Source organism: Hemitrygon akajei, chromosome 9, assembly GCF_048418815.1.
Source record: "Hemitrygon akajei chromosome 9, sHemAka1.3, whole genome shotgun sequence".
Lineage (NCBI taxonomy): Eukaryota > Metazoa > Chordata > Chondrichthyes > Myliobatiformes > Dasyatidae > Hemitrygon > Hemitrygon akajei.
In genome coordinates this window covers 126,622,003-126,637,500 of record NC_133132.1, presented here as the reverse complement: position 1 = coordinate 126,637,500, position 15,498 = coordinate 126,622,003, and the positions used below count along the sequence as shown (strand labels likewise).

The window sequence follows — 15,498 nt, the reverse complement described above, 5'->3', positions numbered from 1 at the left end:
CTCGCTGTGGTTTTAAGTATTCAGGCTTGGAGATGCCAGAAACAGCCGGGAGTGAAGAAAGGACTTGACTACTTCAAGTTAGGAACTGTTAAGAACTTGAAGGTATCGACGATCATCCTGAATGTTACAATAAAAATGAAGATTTGCAGGATGCAATTGTCAAAAGCATTGTATACTCAATAAATCCATAATAGAATAATAACCATAATAGAAGCAATGAAAGACTGCACCAACTTGGGTGTTCAACCAGTATGCAAAAAACAACAAACTGTGGAAATACAAAAAGAACAAAATAATAATAAATATCGAGAACATGAGATGAAGAGTCATTGAAAGTTAGTCCTTAGGTTGTGGGAACATTTCAATGATGGGACAAGAGAAGTTATCCCCACTGGTTTAAGAGCCTGATGATTGGAGGGATCATAACTGATCCTGAACCTGGTGGTGTGAGTTTTGAGATTCCTGTACCACCTTCCTGATGGCAGCAGTGAGAAGGGAGCATGTCCTGGGTGATGGGAGTTCCTGATGCTGGATGCTGCTTTCCTGTGATAATGCTCCATGTAGATGTGCTCAATGGTGACGAAAGCTTTACCTGTGATGGACTACTTTTTGTAGGGTTTTCCATTTAAGGGCATTGGCAGTTTCATACCAGGCTGTGCTGCAGCCAGTCATTATACTCTCCACCACATATCTATAGAAGTTTGTCAAAGTCTTAGATAACATGCTGAATATTTACCAACTGCTAAGGAAGTAGAGATACTGCCATGCTTTCTTCATAATTGCACTTACATGCTGAGTCCAGCACAGCTCCTCTGAAATGATAACAACGAGGAATTTAAAGCTGCTGACCCTCTCCACCTCTGACTCTCCAATGAGGACTGGCTGATGGACCTCTGGTTTCCTCCTCCTGAAGTCAATAATCAGCTCTTTGTACTTGCTACTTAATTATTCCCATGAAACATTGACTGATTGGGCAGCCATGTAATTGGGCCAAAATGTACCCAGTTAACCAGAACCTTGTGTGTGTGTGTGTGTGTGTGTGTGTGTGTGTGTGTGTGTGTTTATTAACCTAGAGCCTGGTAAATCACTAGGGCTTAAATAGGAGGTATTTAATTGGAGGAGTGTAAAACAGAAATGGGTATTGACTTGCAAATGGAATGGCATGAACAGTATAGCAAAATATTGATGCACGCAACCAGGGCTTTGGCATTTCTCTCAGTCCACATTGTTTGACTCTGAGTGGGCATTGTTGACTGAGAAGAAATTATTCACTTCGTCCATTTATTGATGCGTCATCTTCATTACATGATCAATTAATGTAAAACGGAGCCGAAAAGTTGAAATGGGTAGCTACCTATCTGTAGCTAACCTGTAATTTTATATCTGGAGTTGTGGATCCTTTGATTTATACAGTTTGATCATCTCCTTCCATTCTTGACCAGAAAAGAAAATAGTGTTTTAAAAAGAAGTGCCACATGCAGTTAGGATTTTTGGGCTTGGTTCACCTTGCTATTAGAGTTGAAACTCAAATGGCCAATTTGACTTGATCAAACATCCCTCAGCCAAACGTGTGAAGTCTTCAAAGAGCATGTGCGGAAGGATATAACCTGCATTATTTTAATAGTTGAGGACATCATTTTCTGAGGAAGCTGAGAATTTCAGAATCTGGAAATCATGGACAATTCCCAGCTATCTGTGCTAAATATTTTTATTGCAGAGCATTAATCAACAGGATATCTGGATTCTTGGTCAGTTACAATAGCGATGAAGATTCTCTCGTAGGAGAGCAGCTTGTATCATCAGGATATCATTATAGCTACTTCTAAAAAAAAACTTGCTTTTTTCTGGAAATAATCTGCAGGGAATAGTTAACTTGTACATGCTTCTCCTTTACTGATGGGATCTATAGTATCTGTGCAGATTTCTGAAGTATTGAATTCTTCACAACATGCAGAATTGATTTCTCAGCAGGATAGTCAACTATCTCATTTATAACCATATTTGTACTGAATAGAAGCCAAGCACCATGCATTGACCTGAAAGTAACACAATTCCTTCTAAGGCATGTGATGAGAGTTGTGTTAGCAAGTGGATAAAATTTAGTAAACAATTAAAGATTTGGGAAACTTAAACTGGTTTGCCTGTTTATTTTTAAAGTTTAGTTCCAGCCTCTTACTGCAACAACAATACTCCATTTTGATCTGATGAGCAGTTTTCAAGTGGTTGATATTTCACTCCATTAAAGATAATGTGACAGACCATTCCTCACACAGTCTAAATACTGAGAATCATAGAAAAGTACAACACAAAACAGGCCCTTCAGCCCATCTAGTTTGTGCCCAACTATATAAAAAGCCTAGTCCCATTGATCTGCACTGGACCATAGCCATCCATACCCCTCCTATCCATAAGACATAGGAGCAGAGTTAGGCATTCAGCCCATTGAGTCTCCTACGCCATTCCATCATAGATTCCACTCAACCCCATATATCTGCCTTTTCACCATATCCTTTGATGTCTTGACGGATCAGGAAGCAATCAACTTCCGCCTTAAATATACGCATGGACGTGGCCTCCACTGCAGTCTGTGGCAGAACGTTCCACAGATTTATGATTCTCTGGCTAAAAAAAATCCTCCTTACCTCCGTTCTAAAAGGTCGCCCCTCAATTTTGGGGCTGTGCTCTCTAGTTCTGGATACTTCCGCCATAGGAAATACCTTCTCCACATTCACCTCATCTAGTCCTTTCAACCTTCACTAGGTTTCACTGAGATCCCCACACATTCTTCTAAATTCCTATGAGTACAAGCCCAAAGCTGCCAAACGCTCCTCCTGTTAACCCCTTCATTCCCAGAACCATCCTTGTAAACCTCCTCTTCTCTCTTTTCAATGACAACATATTCTTTCTGAGTTACGGGGCACAAAACTGTTGACAATACTTCAAGTCCAGCCTGCCTAGTGTCTCATAAAGGCTCAGCATTATCTCCTTGCTTTTATATTCTATTCCCCTTGAAATAAATGCCAACATTGCATTTGCCTTATTTACCACAGACTCAACTTGTAAATTAATCTTCTGGGAGTCTTGCACGAAGACTCCCAAGGCCCTCTGCACCTCTGATGTCTGAATCTTCTCCCCATTTAGATAATAGTTCACTCCTTTCACCAAAATGTATTATCGTACATTTCCCAACACTATTTTCTATCTGCCAGATTTTTGCCAATTCTTCCAATTTGTCTTAAGTCCTGCTGCAATCGCATTGCTTCCTCAGTACTACCTACCCCTCCACTTATCTTCATATCATCCACAAACTGGATCTTTGTCTGCCCTGTTTGTGACTTTTTTGAAGAGTTCCAACAGATTTGTCAGGCAAGATTTTCCTTTACAGAAACCTTGCTGACTTCAACTTATTTTATCATTAGTCTCCAAGCACCTCAAAACCTCATTGTTAATAATAGACTCCCAACACTTGCTCAACCACTGTGGTTAGGCTAAGTGGCTTATAATTTCTTTTCTTTTGCCTTCCTCCCCTCTTAAAAAGTGGAGTGACATTTGCCTGTACCGTCCATGTAACTATCCAAACTTCTCAAGTGTTGAAATTGAGCTCACATGCACCACTTCTGCAGGCGGCTCATTACACACTCTCGCAACCCTCTTAGTGAAGAAGTTTCCCCCTCATGTTCCCCTTAAACTTTTTACCTATCACCCTAACCCCTGACCTCTAGTTGTAGCCCCACCAAACCTCAGTGGAAAAAACCTGCTTGCATTTTCCTTATCTATACCCCTCATAATTATGTATACCTCTATCAAATGCCGCCTTGATCTTCTACATTCCAAGGAATACAGTCCTAACCTACTCGAACTTCCCTTATAACTCAGGTCCTCCAGTCCCACCAGCAGCATCCTTGTAAATTTTCTCTTTCAACCTTGTGTATCTTTCTTGTAGGTAGATGACCAAATCTGCACACAATTCTTTAAAAAAATGGCTCAACAGCGTCTTATACAAATTCAATATAATATCCCATCGCCTGCACTCCATACTTTGATTTATGAAGGCCAGTGTGCCAAAAGCTGTCTTTGCGACCCGATCTATCTGTGCCACCACTTCCACTGAATTATGTACCTGTATTCTGAGGTCCCTTTGTTCTACCACACCCCTCAGTGCTCTTCTGTTCACTGAGTAATATCCACCCTAACTACTTGCTAAAGCCTCTTTTGGCCATGTATTCCACCTGCATATTCAACTTGAAAAGCTCTAAGTGTGCAGTTTAAGGTTTCGTTTTTCCTTATTCCGCATCCATTAAATTAAGTAATTGTTTCAAACAAATGTGTTAACTATAATGTAACAGAAATTTAACAGTAGTAGAAACAAGAATTTAACAGAGAGATGCAGTTTGTGTTTGCCTTCATTCAGGATAACGGATTTTATTACTTTTGTGAATCTCAAGATCTTCATAAAGATTACCTTTGAATTATGAAAATACTGTAATGAAAATGTCCTTCCTCCTCTCCTCTAAATCTTCATGTTTTCTGTCTATCCAGATTTTCCTACTAGTTTAAAATTATCCTCTCAAATCATTTTGAAGAATTTGGTTGTCACTGAGTGATAACGGGAAGAATGAGCAGTGGTTCTGCAAGTGATTGTAAAGTAATTCTACAGGCAGACAAGCGAATAATTAGCAATCTGATCCGAAATAAATAAAACAAAACCTAGAACTGTAGTGTGATCAAAGTGATTTACCTCGTTCAGTTGCTTCTGGAGCAGTGCTGGGGAAATGCTGCACTGACACATACCATCGTTCAATTGACACATTAAATGCTCACCTGTTGTCTCAGGTGGATGTAAAAGATCTCATCGTAACTTTTCAAAGAATTACCCTGATTACCTGAGGAATATTATCTTTCATTGCAGCCAGTTGTCCATCATTATCTCATCACCGTGTGTGGAAACTGCACCATTTCAAGTGACTCCGCATCAAGTATTTCATTAGCTGTAAGACACATTTGCTGCCCTAATGATCTAGCCAGCGCTATATAAATGTAAGGGTTTCTTTGAAATGGTGATCTTAGTGAGGGCTTTTATTTGGACAGAATTTTGTTCCTATATTATTCTTTATGTGCTCAGATTTCCCAAATTTTTGACACTGGTATCAGCATGTAAGGACTTAAATTTGTAATCAATTGCTTAGAATGCATTAGATAATTGCATTCACTTGAACCTTTTGTCAAGCATGGAGTACAAAATAAAATGTTCAGTAGAGTGCAGAGGTAAAGCTTGGTTGTGCCCTACTCTATTGACTAGAATCTTGCCAATTCTCGAACAGGATTAGGAAGTATATGAGAGACATGCCCATGTGAAGTCTCCAGCTGCTCCTTGCCTTAGTTATTGCCTTTTCCTTAAACTGGAACCCAGCAGTTCACTCTGCACTGATAATAGGATGACCGTAAAACAGACCTTGAAGATGTTCGCACAGGGTTTGTGAGCTAATATCTTGCAAAGTCTAGCTGTTCCTACATTGACAGAACCTGATGTCTGGAAGAGCATTGTACTGCCTATACCCAGGCAAGCAACTTCTGTTTGGTCAACCTCAAGGAATTGACTGGAAATCACAGTCAGTTTGATCTGGTCCAGCTGCTGATCCTCAACTACTTTATTCTTATTTGCCCCATTTGTCCATCTAATCTGGTATGAAAATATTTCTCCTTTACACATTAACTCCAGTGGTACACTGAACCTTGTATAATCTTGTACCAGTGCTCCATCATTTGTGGTAGGTAAGCCAGGCTTGACATAGTGCAGCATAGATGGGGATGGTTCTTCATGATAGATGAGACCCTGTCTTTCAGAAGATCCTTTGAAAGTCTTCTAAAAATAAGATGAGTTCTCCCTCAGCAATATTAAGTGAAGTAATAATTGGTTCATTTAACTTATTGTCTGAAGGATCCTAACGTTGTTTTCCTGCCTTGCCACAATGAATGCATTTATGATGTTTTTTCACGTTGCCTTAAAAAATTAGAACAGCATGGTGACCTGTAAGCCCTTAACTACTAGAAATAGTCCTACTCCAGCTCTATTCCTTCATCTTGTTTAAATGTCTCTAAAATTGATAGTTGTCCCAAACTCCAGTTTTTGTTCATACCAAAGTAATTTGTTTATTGACTCTTGTACAAGTCCTCATACTCCACACAAGAAGGCACTACATCATATTTGTTGCAGGCAATAAATTTCTCTAACACTTACACACACACATGCTGGAGGAACTTAACAGGTCAGGCAGCATATATGGAGAGAAGTAAACAGTCAATGATTCGGCTGAGACCCTTCATGAAGTTGAAGCCGCTTTGCCTTACTTCTGTAGACTCTGTGTCCATCTCCTGACTAAATACAGATGCAAAAAATGCATGTAAGATCTCCTCCATCTGTTTTGGCTCCACGCATAGATTACCATTCTGATCTTCCAGTGGACCAATTCTCTTCTTTGCAGTCCTTTTGCTCTTAACATATCTGTAGAATCCTTTAGGATTCTCCCTCCACCTTGTCTGCTAAGGGGCAACTTCATGCCTTCTTTTAGCCCTCCTGATTTCATTCTTTAAGTGTTCTCTTCCAATTCGTGTGCTCCATAAGCACCTCGTTTGTTCCTGTTGGCCTTCACCTGAAATGCACCAGTTTTTTTTTTCTTAACCAGGGCCTCAATATCACTTGAAAATCAAGGCTCCCTACATCTATTCTGACGAAGGGTTTCGGCCCGAAATGTTGACTGCTCATTTCAACGGATGCTACCCAACCTGCTGAGTTGATTCAGCTTGTTTGTACGTCTTGATTTGACCACAACATCTGCAGTGTACTTTGTGTCCCTACATCTGTTATCTGTCACTTTTATTCTGACCAGCTAAGCTTCGTACTCTCAAAATTTCACTTTTGAAAACCTTCCACTTACCAAGTACACCTTTGCTAGAAAACAGCCTCTCCCAATCCACACTGTCATATCCTTTCTGATACCATAAAAATTGACCTTTCGCCAATTTAGAAGCTGAACCTGCAGACTAGAGCTATCGTTTTCCATATTTACTTTGAAACCAATGGCATTGTGATCACTAGATGCAAAGTATTCACTTACACAGACATCGGTCAGCTGCCCTATCTCATTCCCTAACAACAGATCAAGTATTGTGCACTGTTGTTGAAACTTCTATGTACTTATTAAGAAAACTTTCCTGAACACTGTTGACAAAGTCTATCCCATCTGGTCCTTTTACGGTATGGGAGTTCCAGTCAATATATATAAAGTTAAAATCACCTACTATGACAACTTTGTTTCTTGTAATGGTCTGTAATCTCTCTACAAATTTGTTTCTCTAAACCCCTCAGACTGTTGGGTGGTCTGTAATATACCCCATTAACGTGGTCTTACCTTTCTCATTACTCAGTTCCACCCATAATACCTCACTAAATGAGCTCTCTAGTCTGTCCTGGCTGAACACTCCTGTGACATTTTCCTTGATTAGTAAAGCCACTTCTCCTCCATTAATTCCTCCCGCTCTGTCACGGCTAAAACCATGGAACTCTGGAATGTTGAACTGCCAGTTCTGTCTCTCCTGCATCCAAGTCTCACTTATGGCTACAGTGTCATAATTTCAGGTGTTAATCCATGTCACCTGAGCTGCCCTGAGTTCAGCCTCCTGAATGATCTGGAGTTCAACTCATTCCAGTTCCAACTCCTTACCACAAAGTGTTAGAAGCTGCAGCTGGATGCACTTCTCACAGGTGCAGTCGACAAGGACACTGGAGGTCTTCCTGCCATCCCACATCATGCAAGAAGAGCATAATCTTGCCTGCTTGTACTTTACGCAGAGCTGTTTTTTGCTTTCTCTGTGGTAAAACCTCAAAAACCCCACACTAACATTGACCACTTCAATGATCATCGCTCTAGCAATGGCCATTCTGCTTGCCCCTGCCTTACTTTAATTTGTTCTTGACAATCAATCCCAAACCACCAATTGGCTCCTGCGCAAAGCGCCAAACTGGCCCAAGTGGCTGCCTTTCCTACTCAATCAGCAAACCTGAGTGGACTATATATTCTCGGACTTCCAATCTCTGATTGTGCATTGGTCATAGCTCCAAACTGCTGCAAGTCATTGCCTTTTCTACTTCATCAGTGAACCCAAGTGAACTATGTCTTCTTAGGCTTATGATCTCTTGGCGATGTTCAAAGCTTTTGAGCTCGGGCAATTTGCAGGACCCTTATGCAAGTATGTCTTTGAGTTCACATCTGCCATTTAATCTCTTGCATCTAGAGAAATCATATCTTATTGTTTCTTCCTTTGTTGTCACTTGCATCAGAAATGGAACTGCCATCTTGTGTTTCAGGTTAAAAGGTAATAGGGGCAACTGAACCACAAACTAATTTCATGACACTACGTAAAGCTTGCTATCATTTACTTGACTTTGTTTTGCTTTGACTAAATAATTATGTCTATTAAGACACATTAAAGATAGTCTAAGGCTGCTTTGTATTTTCTGGTGGTGTTCTTACATTCTCAGCAAATTTTGTTTAAAAAGAACATTCCTGTCATAATTTGTATGTATAACAAAATACAAAATGATCACAATGAATTTAATATGCTCTAATTATTTTTACTGACTTTTGTTGTGGAAATGTGCTTCAAATCTGTTCACTAGAAGCTGCTGCTATAAAACATTAACTCCTGTACTATAATAATAGGTATTTTATCTACTGTATATTGTTCTCATGTTCAAATTGAATGCAGTTCTTGTTAATTACCATACGTTGTTTAATATTTATTTCTATTATGTGATCTATTTTAATCAGGTTGCTGGGATGGGTAATCTGCTTAAGGTCCTAACCAGGGAGATTGAAAACTATCCGCACTTCTTCCTGGATTTTGAAAGTAAGTTGTACTGCTGGGCAGCACTACTACAAACCTGCATTTCAGATTGACACAACATGTGGTTAAGGAACAAAATACTTCTGTAAATTATTCACTTCTGTCAACAAAACAAAGTTGTTGGTATTTTCCCCCTTCATATTCTTTAATTTTCACCGTGGTGCAGCTTTCTGTTCCCCTTTATTCTCTTTCAAGAGCCAAATCGGGAATCTTCTAAAAGCTCTCACTTGCACAGAGTTTGATCAAGGCCAATATTTTCTCTTGACTTTGAAATTAAGAAGGAACTGTTGCTCGGGTTTTAAATTGAACCATTCTGCAGACAATTGGGTGTGAAATAAACTAAAATGATGTGGGTGTTGTAGTATTTATCCTTCCCTAAATCTATTCTCCTGTTTGGTGTCTGCTTCATAATGTAACTTGATGGTTCAACAAAGTATATTGATAGAATTTGTACTCAAAGATAAGAACTCAAAATGTAGAATGTTATGATGGTGTTACTCCGATTGGTGTGATTTGCAGGATAGTTAATTTGACTTAGTTTTATGAAAATGCCAGATTAAAAACTTTGACTCTGGATTCTATACATTTAAGCTTATTTCCTGCAAACAGTTCTCCCCAATGATATGATTTTTGTAACAGGTTATGGCTTTCATCTTATTTAGCTTGAAGCATTCTACAGTAATTCAAAACATTGACCCATTTAGCCTTAATCTGTTTTCTTATTCAAAGATAAATATTATAATGCATTATTAAAGTTTATTAATCTTATAGGTACTTTAATTTGCTGTTAAGATTTATATAGTAAGTAATATTGTATGCATTCAATATCCCTTATGTTTAACTTGGATAATGGTGTGTTAGTTTACATTAAATCAACAAGTACATGAAGGTTGTTGAGGTAATCATGGCAACACTTAGTTCTTTTCATGCCTCTGAAATGACATTGTGCAAGACTTAATTTTTTAAAACTAGGACTGCTCAGCTTTCTGTAATTTAGTGTTGATTTCTGAACAATATGTATGTTTATTATAAGCTAACAAGACATCTAATATCATTTTTAGCAGATAAATCCTAGAGTCAGGATTATCCTTCGCCTCAGTTATCTTCAGCATCTAAATTTGCATTATTCAGTAAATTAGCGGAATTCCCAGAAATTACCCAAATTAAATAGAAGAAACTTGGGACTTCCGTGCTTGACGATACATGCATAGAAGTTTCAGCCTCGGTCACTGAAGATGTTGACATCCTACTTTTCATGGCTCTCCTCCAGTGTACACCCTTTGCTGAGCAGGTCTCCGTCTTGCTGAATTCTCCAGCATGTAAACTTTAAAATATTGCACTAGATTTTATTTACGTAGGGATACAGGACAGAGTAGGCCCTTCTAGTCCTTCAGTATTTTATCCTATATTTTCTTTTCTTTTACTTCTTAAAATTTAATTGTATTTCGTTTTTAATTCTCCCATGAAGTACATTCAAGATGAAAAATTGTTGGCTACTAAAACTGTTGAATGAGTTTTAGAAAGGAGCTTCTTCATTGCATCATTTGTGACCGTGATGCCACTCAAGAGCCTCCTCCCCGGACTGTGTATTACCAAAGACCAATAAGATGGGGGTTTATCTCTTGGTTAAGTGGGTTTGGGAGGGTGTAGAAATGAAGCCAATAGAGTCAGTCATGGTTGCTGCAGTGTTGTATTTGTGGAGAAGGTCCATTTGTTGTTGTGCATCTGGTAAAACAGAGATCTCTATTATTCAGCAAATGAGCTAATAATATTGGTGAATTTTTCAGTCAAGCAAGTTAAAGGGAAAATTACAAGCATGAACTCAAAGTAGATTATTTTTAAGTGGATAAAAATGCTGCCAAATTACAGGATTTAAGATACTGTTGTGTTTCTAGTCAGGGCAGACACCAAACATTGTAGAATTACTTCAGGTGATACCCACTGTGTTTCCTGATTATTTTTCCCCATCAGTGTTTTTTGAGCTCTGCAATTGCTCCCTCTTTTGATTTGATAATTTAGGGAAGCAACATGGAGCATATAGCTCTGGAGGGAAGAGGAGTGAGTGGGAACATACGGGTATGGACAGGAGGGACAGGGAACCTGCAGTTCCGAATGGCAGGAGCTTGTATCTCAGGAAGAGAATGAACCTGCAAACAGGGAGACAATGGGGAAGGAGCCTATGTTTCGAGAGAGAAGGGGAGGAAGAGCGGAGCCCGTGAAGCGAGAATTGCTGTATCGCAACCTGTGGCTCAGGAGGCGGTGGGAGGGGAGGACTTGCTGCCTGGAGCTCAGTATCTAGTACAGATTAGATGGGGAATGTGGAGATAAAAGTGAAGCTGACATACACCTAGGAATTTGACATTGGATCTTCAAATGATGCATCACAGATACCATGAGGTGGGAGGTAAGAGTGCGGTTAAGTGTTGAACATGAGAATAGTCAAGGTAATGGTGCTATAGTTTGACTGGGAGTCATAGCAGGTGATCCTATGTGATCTTGAGTGGATTGTTGCAAACGTTGTTAGGGGTATGCAGTTCACAAACCGTAACTGTGGTGAGAGAGTGATTGAAATGCTGTGTGCAAATGCCGCAAAGGCTTCAGGTGGATTGAAAAGTAAACAGTTGAATTAGATACCACTGATAGAGTGCAAAAAGTAACCTGCTGGAGCAATCCAAGTCATCGACCATTCCTTTTTCTCCTCTGCAGTCTCTTTTATCTCCACTTTTAACGTGGTCGCATTTTGATTTGTTGGTGTTATTTAACTGAGCAAATGTTTCAGTAGTCTGGATTTGGAAGATCTATTAGATTTGTTCTGAATCCTTTGAGGCATGCATCTCCACTCTTTCCAACTTTGATAGTGTTGAGTGATGATTATTAAGCTATCTTTTAACACATGTAACACTGATCTACTTTACTAAACATTTTGCATTATTTGCACCTCATCATTACCTGATGATGCAGAGACCAGTTTACATTTATGTTATCCAAATGCAAACTTAAGCTATGTTTAAATGAAGGTAAGAATCGCACGTAATGCAGACTGGATGAGTCCTTTGCTGAATGCATACTTTAGCACAATAGTACCAAATGCAAAAAATAACTAAAACATTTTTGCTGAAATGTTAATTAATTCTAAATATCTGCACTTTAATCCAAAATTTAACATGTAACAAAATGAAGTTTATTTGATCATCTATCTTTGTCATTTTTACATAGATGCACAGCCTACAGATGGAGAGCGAGAGATTTGGAATCAAGTAAATGCAGTTCTGCAGGATTCTGAAAGCATTCTAACTGAGCTGCAGGCCTATAAAGGGGCTGGACAAGAAATAAGAGATGTACGCGAGCGAAGTTAATTTATAAAGTGATTTAACCCAAAGGGTGAAAATACAAATTGTTATTTATTGATTTCTGCATCATCCTGCTATTCTTTAGGATGATATTTCTACAGAAGCCTTTCTAAACAAACGTGCTTTTATTTCAGAATTTTCAAAGTTACATGGCTTGTTTTAAAAATACACTTCATTGGATTAACTGAGCTGTTTGCACCTGTCCTTTGGAGAAATGTGATTAAAATTGTTTGTGAGTAATGTGCATATTGGGGAAAAAGTTCACATGTTAAAGTAACTGTGGTCATTTCAGTCACTTAAAGAGTAGACTAATATTTTTGTTATATATTTCAATTATTCTTTGATGAATAAGATAATTGATGATCACATCTTGAATTTTATTTGGAAGTTTAATGTAGATATTAAAAACAAAGGTATGTAAAGCTGGTATATTCCTGTGGTGCAGCATGTTTTTGTGTCTCCCCAGGCAATTCAAAACTCAGGTGATGATCAGCTTCAGGACAGAGCATGGAATTCAGTGTGTCCCCTGGTTGGGAGACTCAAGAGGTTCTATGAATTCTCCATAAGATTGGGTAAAGGCATTTTTTTTTTGTCTCTATACCAGTTAGGAGAGGGGAAATCTGCTTTGCTACTTGGTGTCTCCGGCAGAGATGCCTTCAGTAATGGTGTTCTGTGGAGCATGCCAAGTAACACTGATGAAGTACTAGACTTAGTTCAGAAATCCCTTTTGGGGCCATACAACACTGCATCCTGCTGGTCATCAAGTACCTGTTTGTATTGGATGACAGCATTGACAAAGTATATTTGAGACAGGTTTTCCATATTGGGTTTGCAGGCCAGCCCCGGGGGTCACATATGCAAGCTGACAGACAACTATCACAACTTTGGCTTCAGAAAGCCTTGTTCCTGAAAGCAGGAAACATTCTAATAAACATCAAATATTCCACACCTAAAATTTACATGTGCATATCATTTAATGCTGTTTTGGGAAGTTCATACCAGCCATTCTGGTTAATTTGCAGCTTTCATTCAGTGCTTAGTTGCCCAAAGCAGAGATGCAAATAATCAGAATCCCTGAAGCTCATTTCACTATAATTAGACTTAGATTTAATTTTCCATTAGAATATACAAGCCTCTGTTTCCTTATTTGTGTGTGTGTTCTCAATACAGAAAAAGCATTACAAAGCCTTTTAGAGACTTTGACATATCCACCCTACACACCAACTCAGCATCTGGAACGGGAACAAGCTCTAGCCAAACAGTTTGCAGAGATTCTGCATTTTACTCTCCGCTTTGATGAACTCAAGGTCAGAAAGCATTCAGCAACTCAAACTTGCCATTTTATTTAAAATACAATGCAGAAATAACATTGAAATGTATCTTCCTTTTGTTCTATTCTAGATGAAAAATCCAGCCATCCAGAATGACTTTAGTTACTACCGACGGACAATAAATCGCAACCGAATTAACAATATGCATGTGAGTGCAAGTATTCCATAGCCAAATTATGATTAATGAATTAACTTTATTTGGCTTTATGTAAAATAGCTGTTCCTTTTTTCTTTACACAGTTAGATACTGAGAATGAAGTAAACAATGAAATGGCCAACAGAATGTCCTTATTTTACGCAGAAGCAACACCAATGCTTAAAACACTAAGCGATGCGACAACCAAGTTTGTATCAGAGGTATATATGCCAAATTAATTACTGCACTATGTAATGATTTATTATTATTTTTGTAATTGAGGAATTGTATGACTTTTCAGCAAGTCACATAACATTGTGTTCCAAATGATAAAGTGTATTGTTTTACTAGCAAGTGGATGAGCGAAAGACATTGCTTAAGCTTGCTTTTATGTAGGGAGAGGAACGGATGGAGAAACAGTAACCATAGTTCCCAGAGAGAGAAATAAGTAGTAATACATTGGATAGATTATTTGCTGGTTGCTCTTAGAAACTTCTGATTAGCTAATAACAGATTCTTTAGAAGGTCACTCTCACGGGAAGTATTCAGAGACTGACAGCAAATAAATTCTTCTACTCTCCACTTTGCATTCTGCCGTGAAAAGGGGAATCGAAGGAAGTTTGGCCAAGATTTCCAATGGAGGATAATGGTGGCACGTTCATTATTATTGGGCAATAAATCAATTGGCAACTTCCTGCTCCCACACTTGCACAGTTATAACCATATAACAATTACAGGACGGAAACAGGTCCTTCTAGTCCATGCCAAACACTTACTCTCACCTAGTCCCACTGACCCGCACTCAGGCCAGAACCCTCCATTCCTATCCTGTCCATATACCTATCCAATTTTGCTTTAGATGACAATATCGAACCTGCCTCTACATAGATCTGAAAGTTGCCCTCTGATGCCTTGCTGTTGCCTGGCTTCACTATACTGGCATGTCGGGCAACACTGATGATGTGTAGCTAACTGATGAGCTGCCTATTAAGGATTGAGGAAAATATTTGGAGATGGACATTCCTGTGTTAAGTGCATTTTTAACAATGTATGAAGTCTTAAATACAGCATTTTTGTAAGATACAAGTTTTCAGCACTACAGTAAGATTTATTTCCTAAAGATCTTAACAACTAAGGAAAAATATAACCATTAAGAAATGCAATATTATTTAACATTTTCTATTTTCATCTCATTATCTTCTCAAATCTATCTATCTTTTCCTTTCTGTATTTGGTTTTAGTAACTTAGTCCCTGATTAAGACTTTTGGTCTGATTCATTGAGTAGACATGATATTTCATGCTTGATTCCACTGTGGAACATGGCTTTCTGTTCTTGTTCTTTAATTAGCGCAAATCCCAACACAGACGCCCACAAACTCTGTGGAGAAATGTAACTATTAAACAGAAACACCATTGATTTGCTGGGACTGCAAAATCTGGGCCACGAAGTTTAGTTAAATATTCAAACCATTTAATGATGAAGTCAATTTAATTATTAATGTGCAATTTTCTCTCTCCCCATATAGAAAGTGGATAAAATTATGCATGTAAATATCTACTACTGCATTGGGCATTGCCGCTAAATTTATATTATCAAGAAATTCCGCTTCTCGGGCATGCTTGTGCATTATAAATATTTCTCCGTTAATCAGGGTGGGATCAATGCGATAAACCACTAAACTACTGCTTTGAACAAAACTGACTTAATGAAGTTAGCTACTGCTAACATCATGTGCTGCTTTTTTAAATAGAATAATACCTACATGCTACTGGACA

The 15,498-nt window shown here is 38.6% G+C and overlaps 1 protein-coding gene across 3 annotated transcripts in view; it reads left to right on the top strand.

The window, feature by feature from the left end:
- LOC140733513 (CYFIP-related Rac1 interactor A) overlaps positions 1-15,498 on the top strand; it is a 229,242-nt gene that overhangs the window by 192,026 nt on the left and 21,718 nt on the right. For all 3 annotated transcript variants that reach the window (XM_073056946.1, XM_073056944.1, XM_073056945.1), the window contains 6 exons: positions 8,829-8,907; positions 12,121-12,242; positions 12,721-12,826; positions 13,425-13,561; positions 13,656-13,733; positions 13,826-13,942. In XM_073056946.1, coding sequence (XP_072913047.1) covers positions 8,838-8,907; positions 12,121-12,242; positions 12,721-12,826; positions 13,425-13,561; positions 13,656-13,733; positions 13,826-13,942 — 630 coding nt within the window. In that variant the 5' untranslated portion in view covers positions 8,829-8,837. The remainder of the gene's footprint in view (positions 1-8,828; positions 8,908-12,120; positions 12,243-12,720; positions 12,827-13,424; positions 13,562-13,655; positions 13,734-13,825; positions 13,943-15,498) is intronic.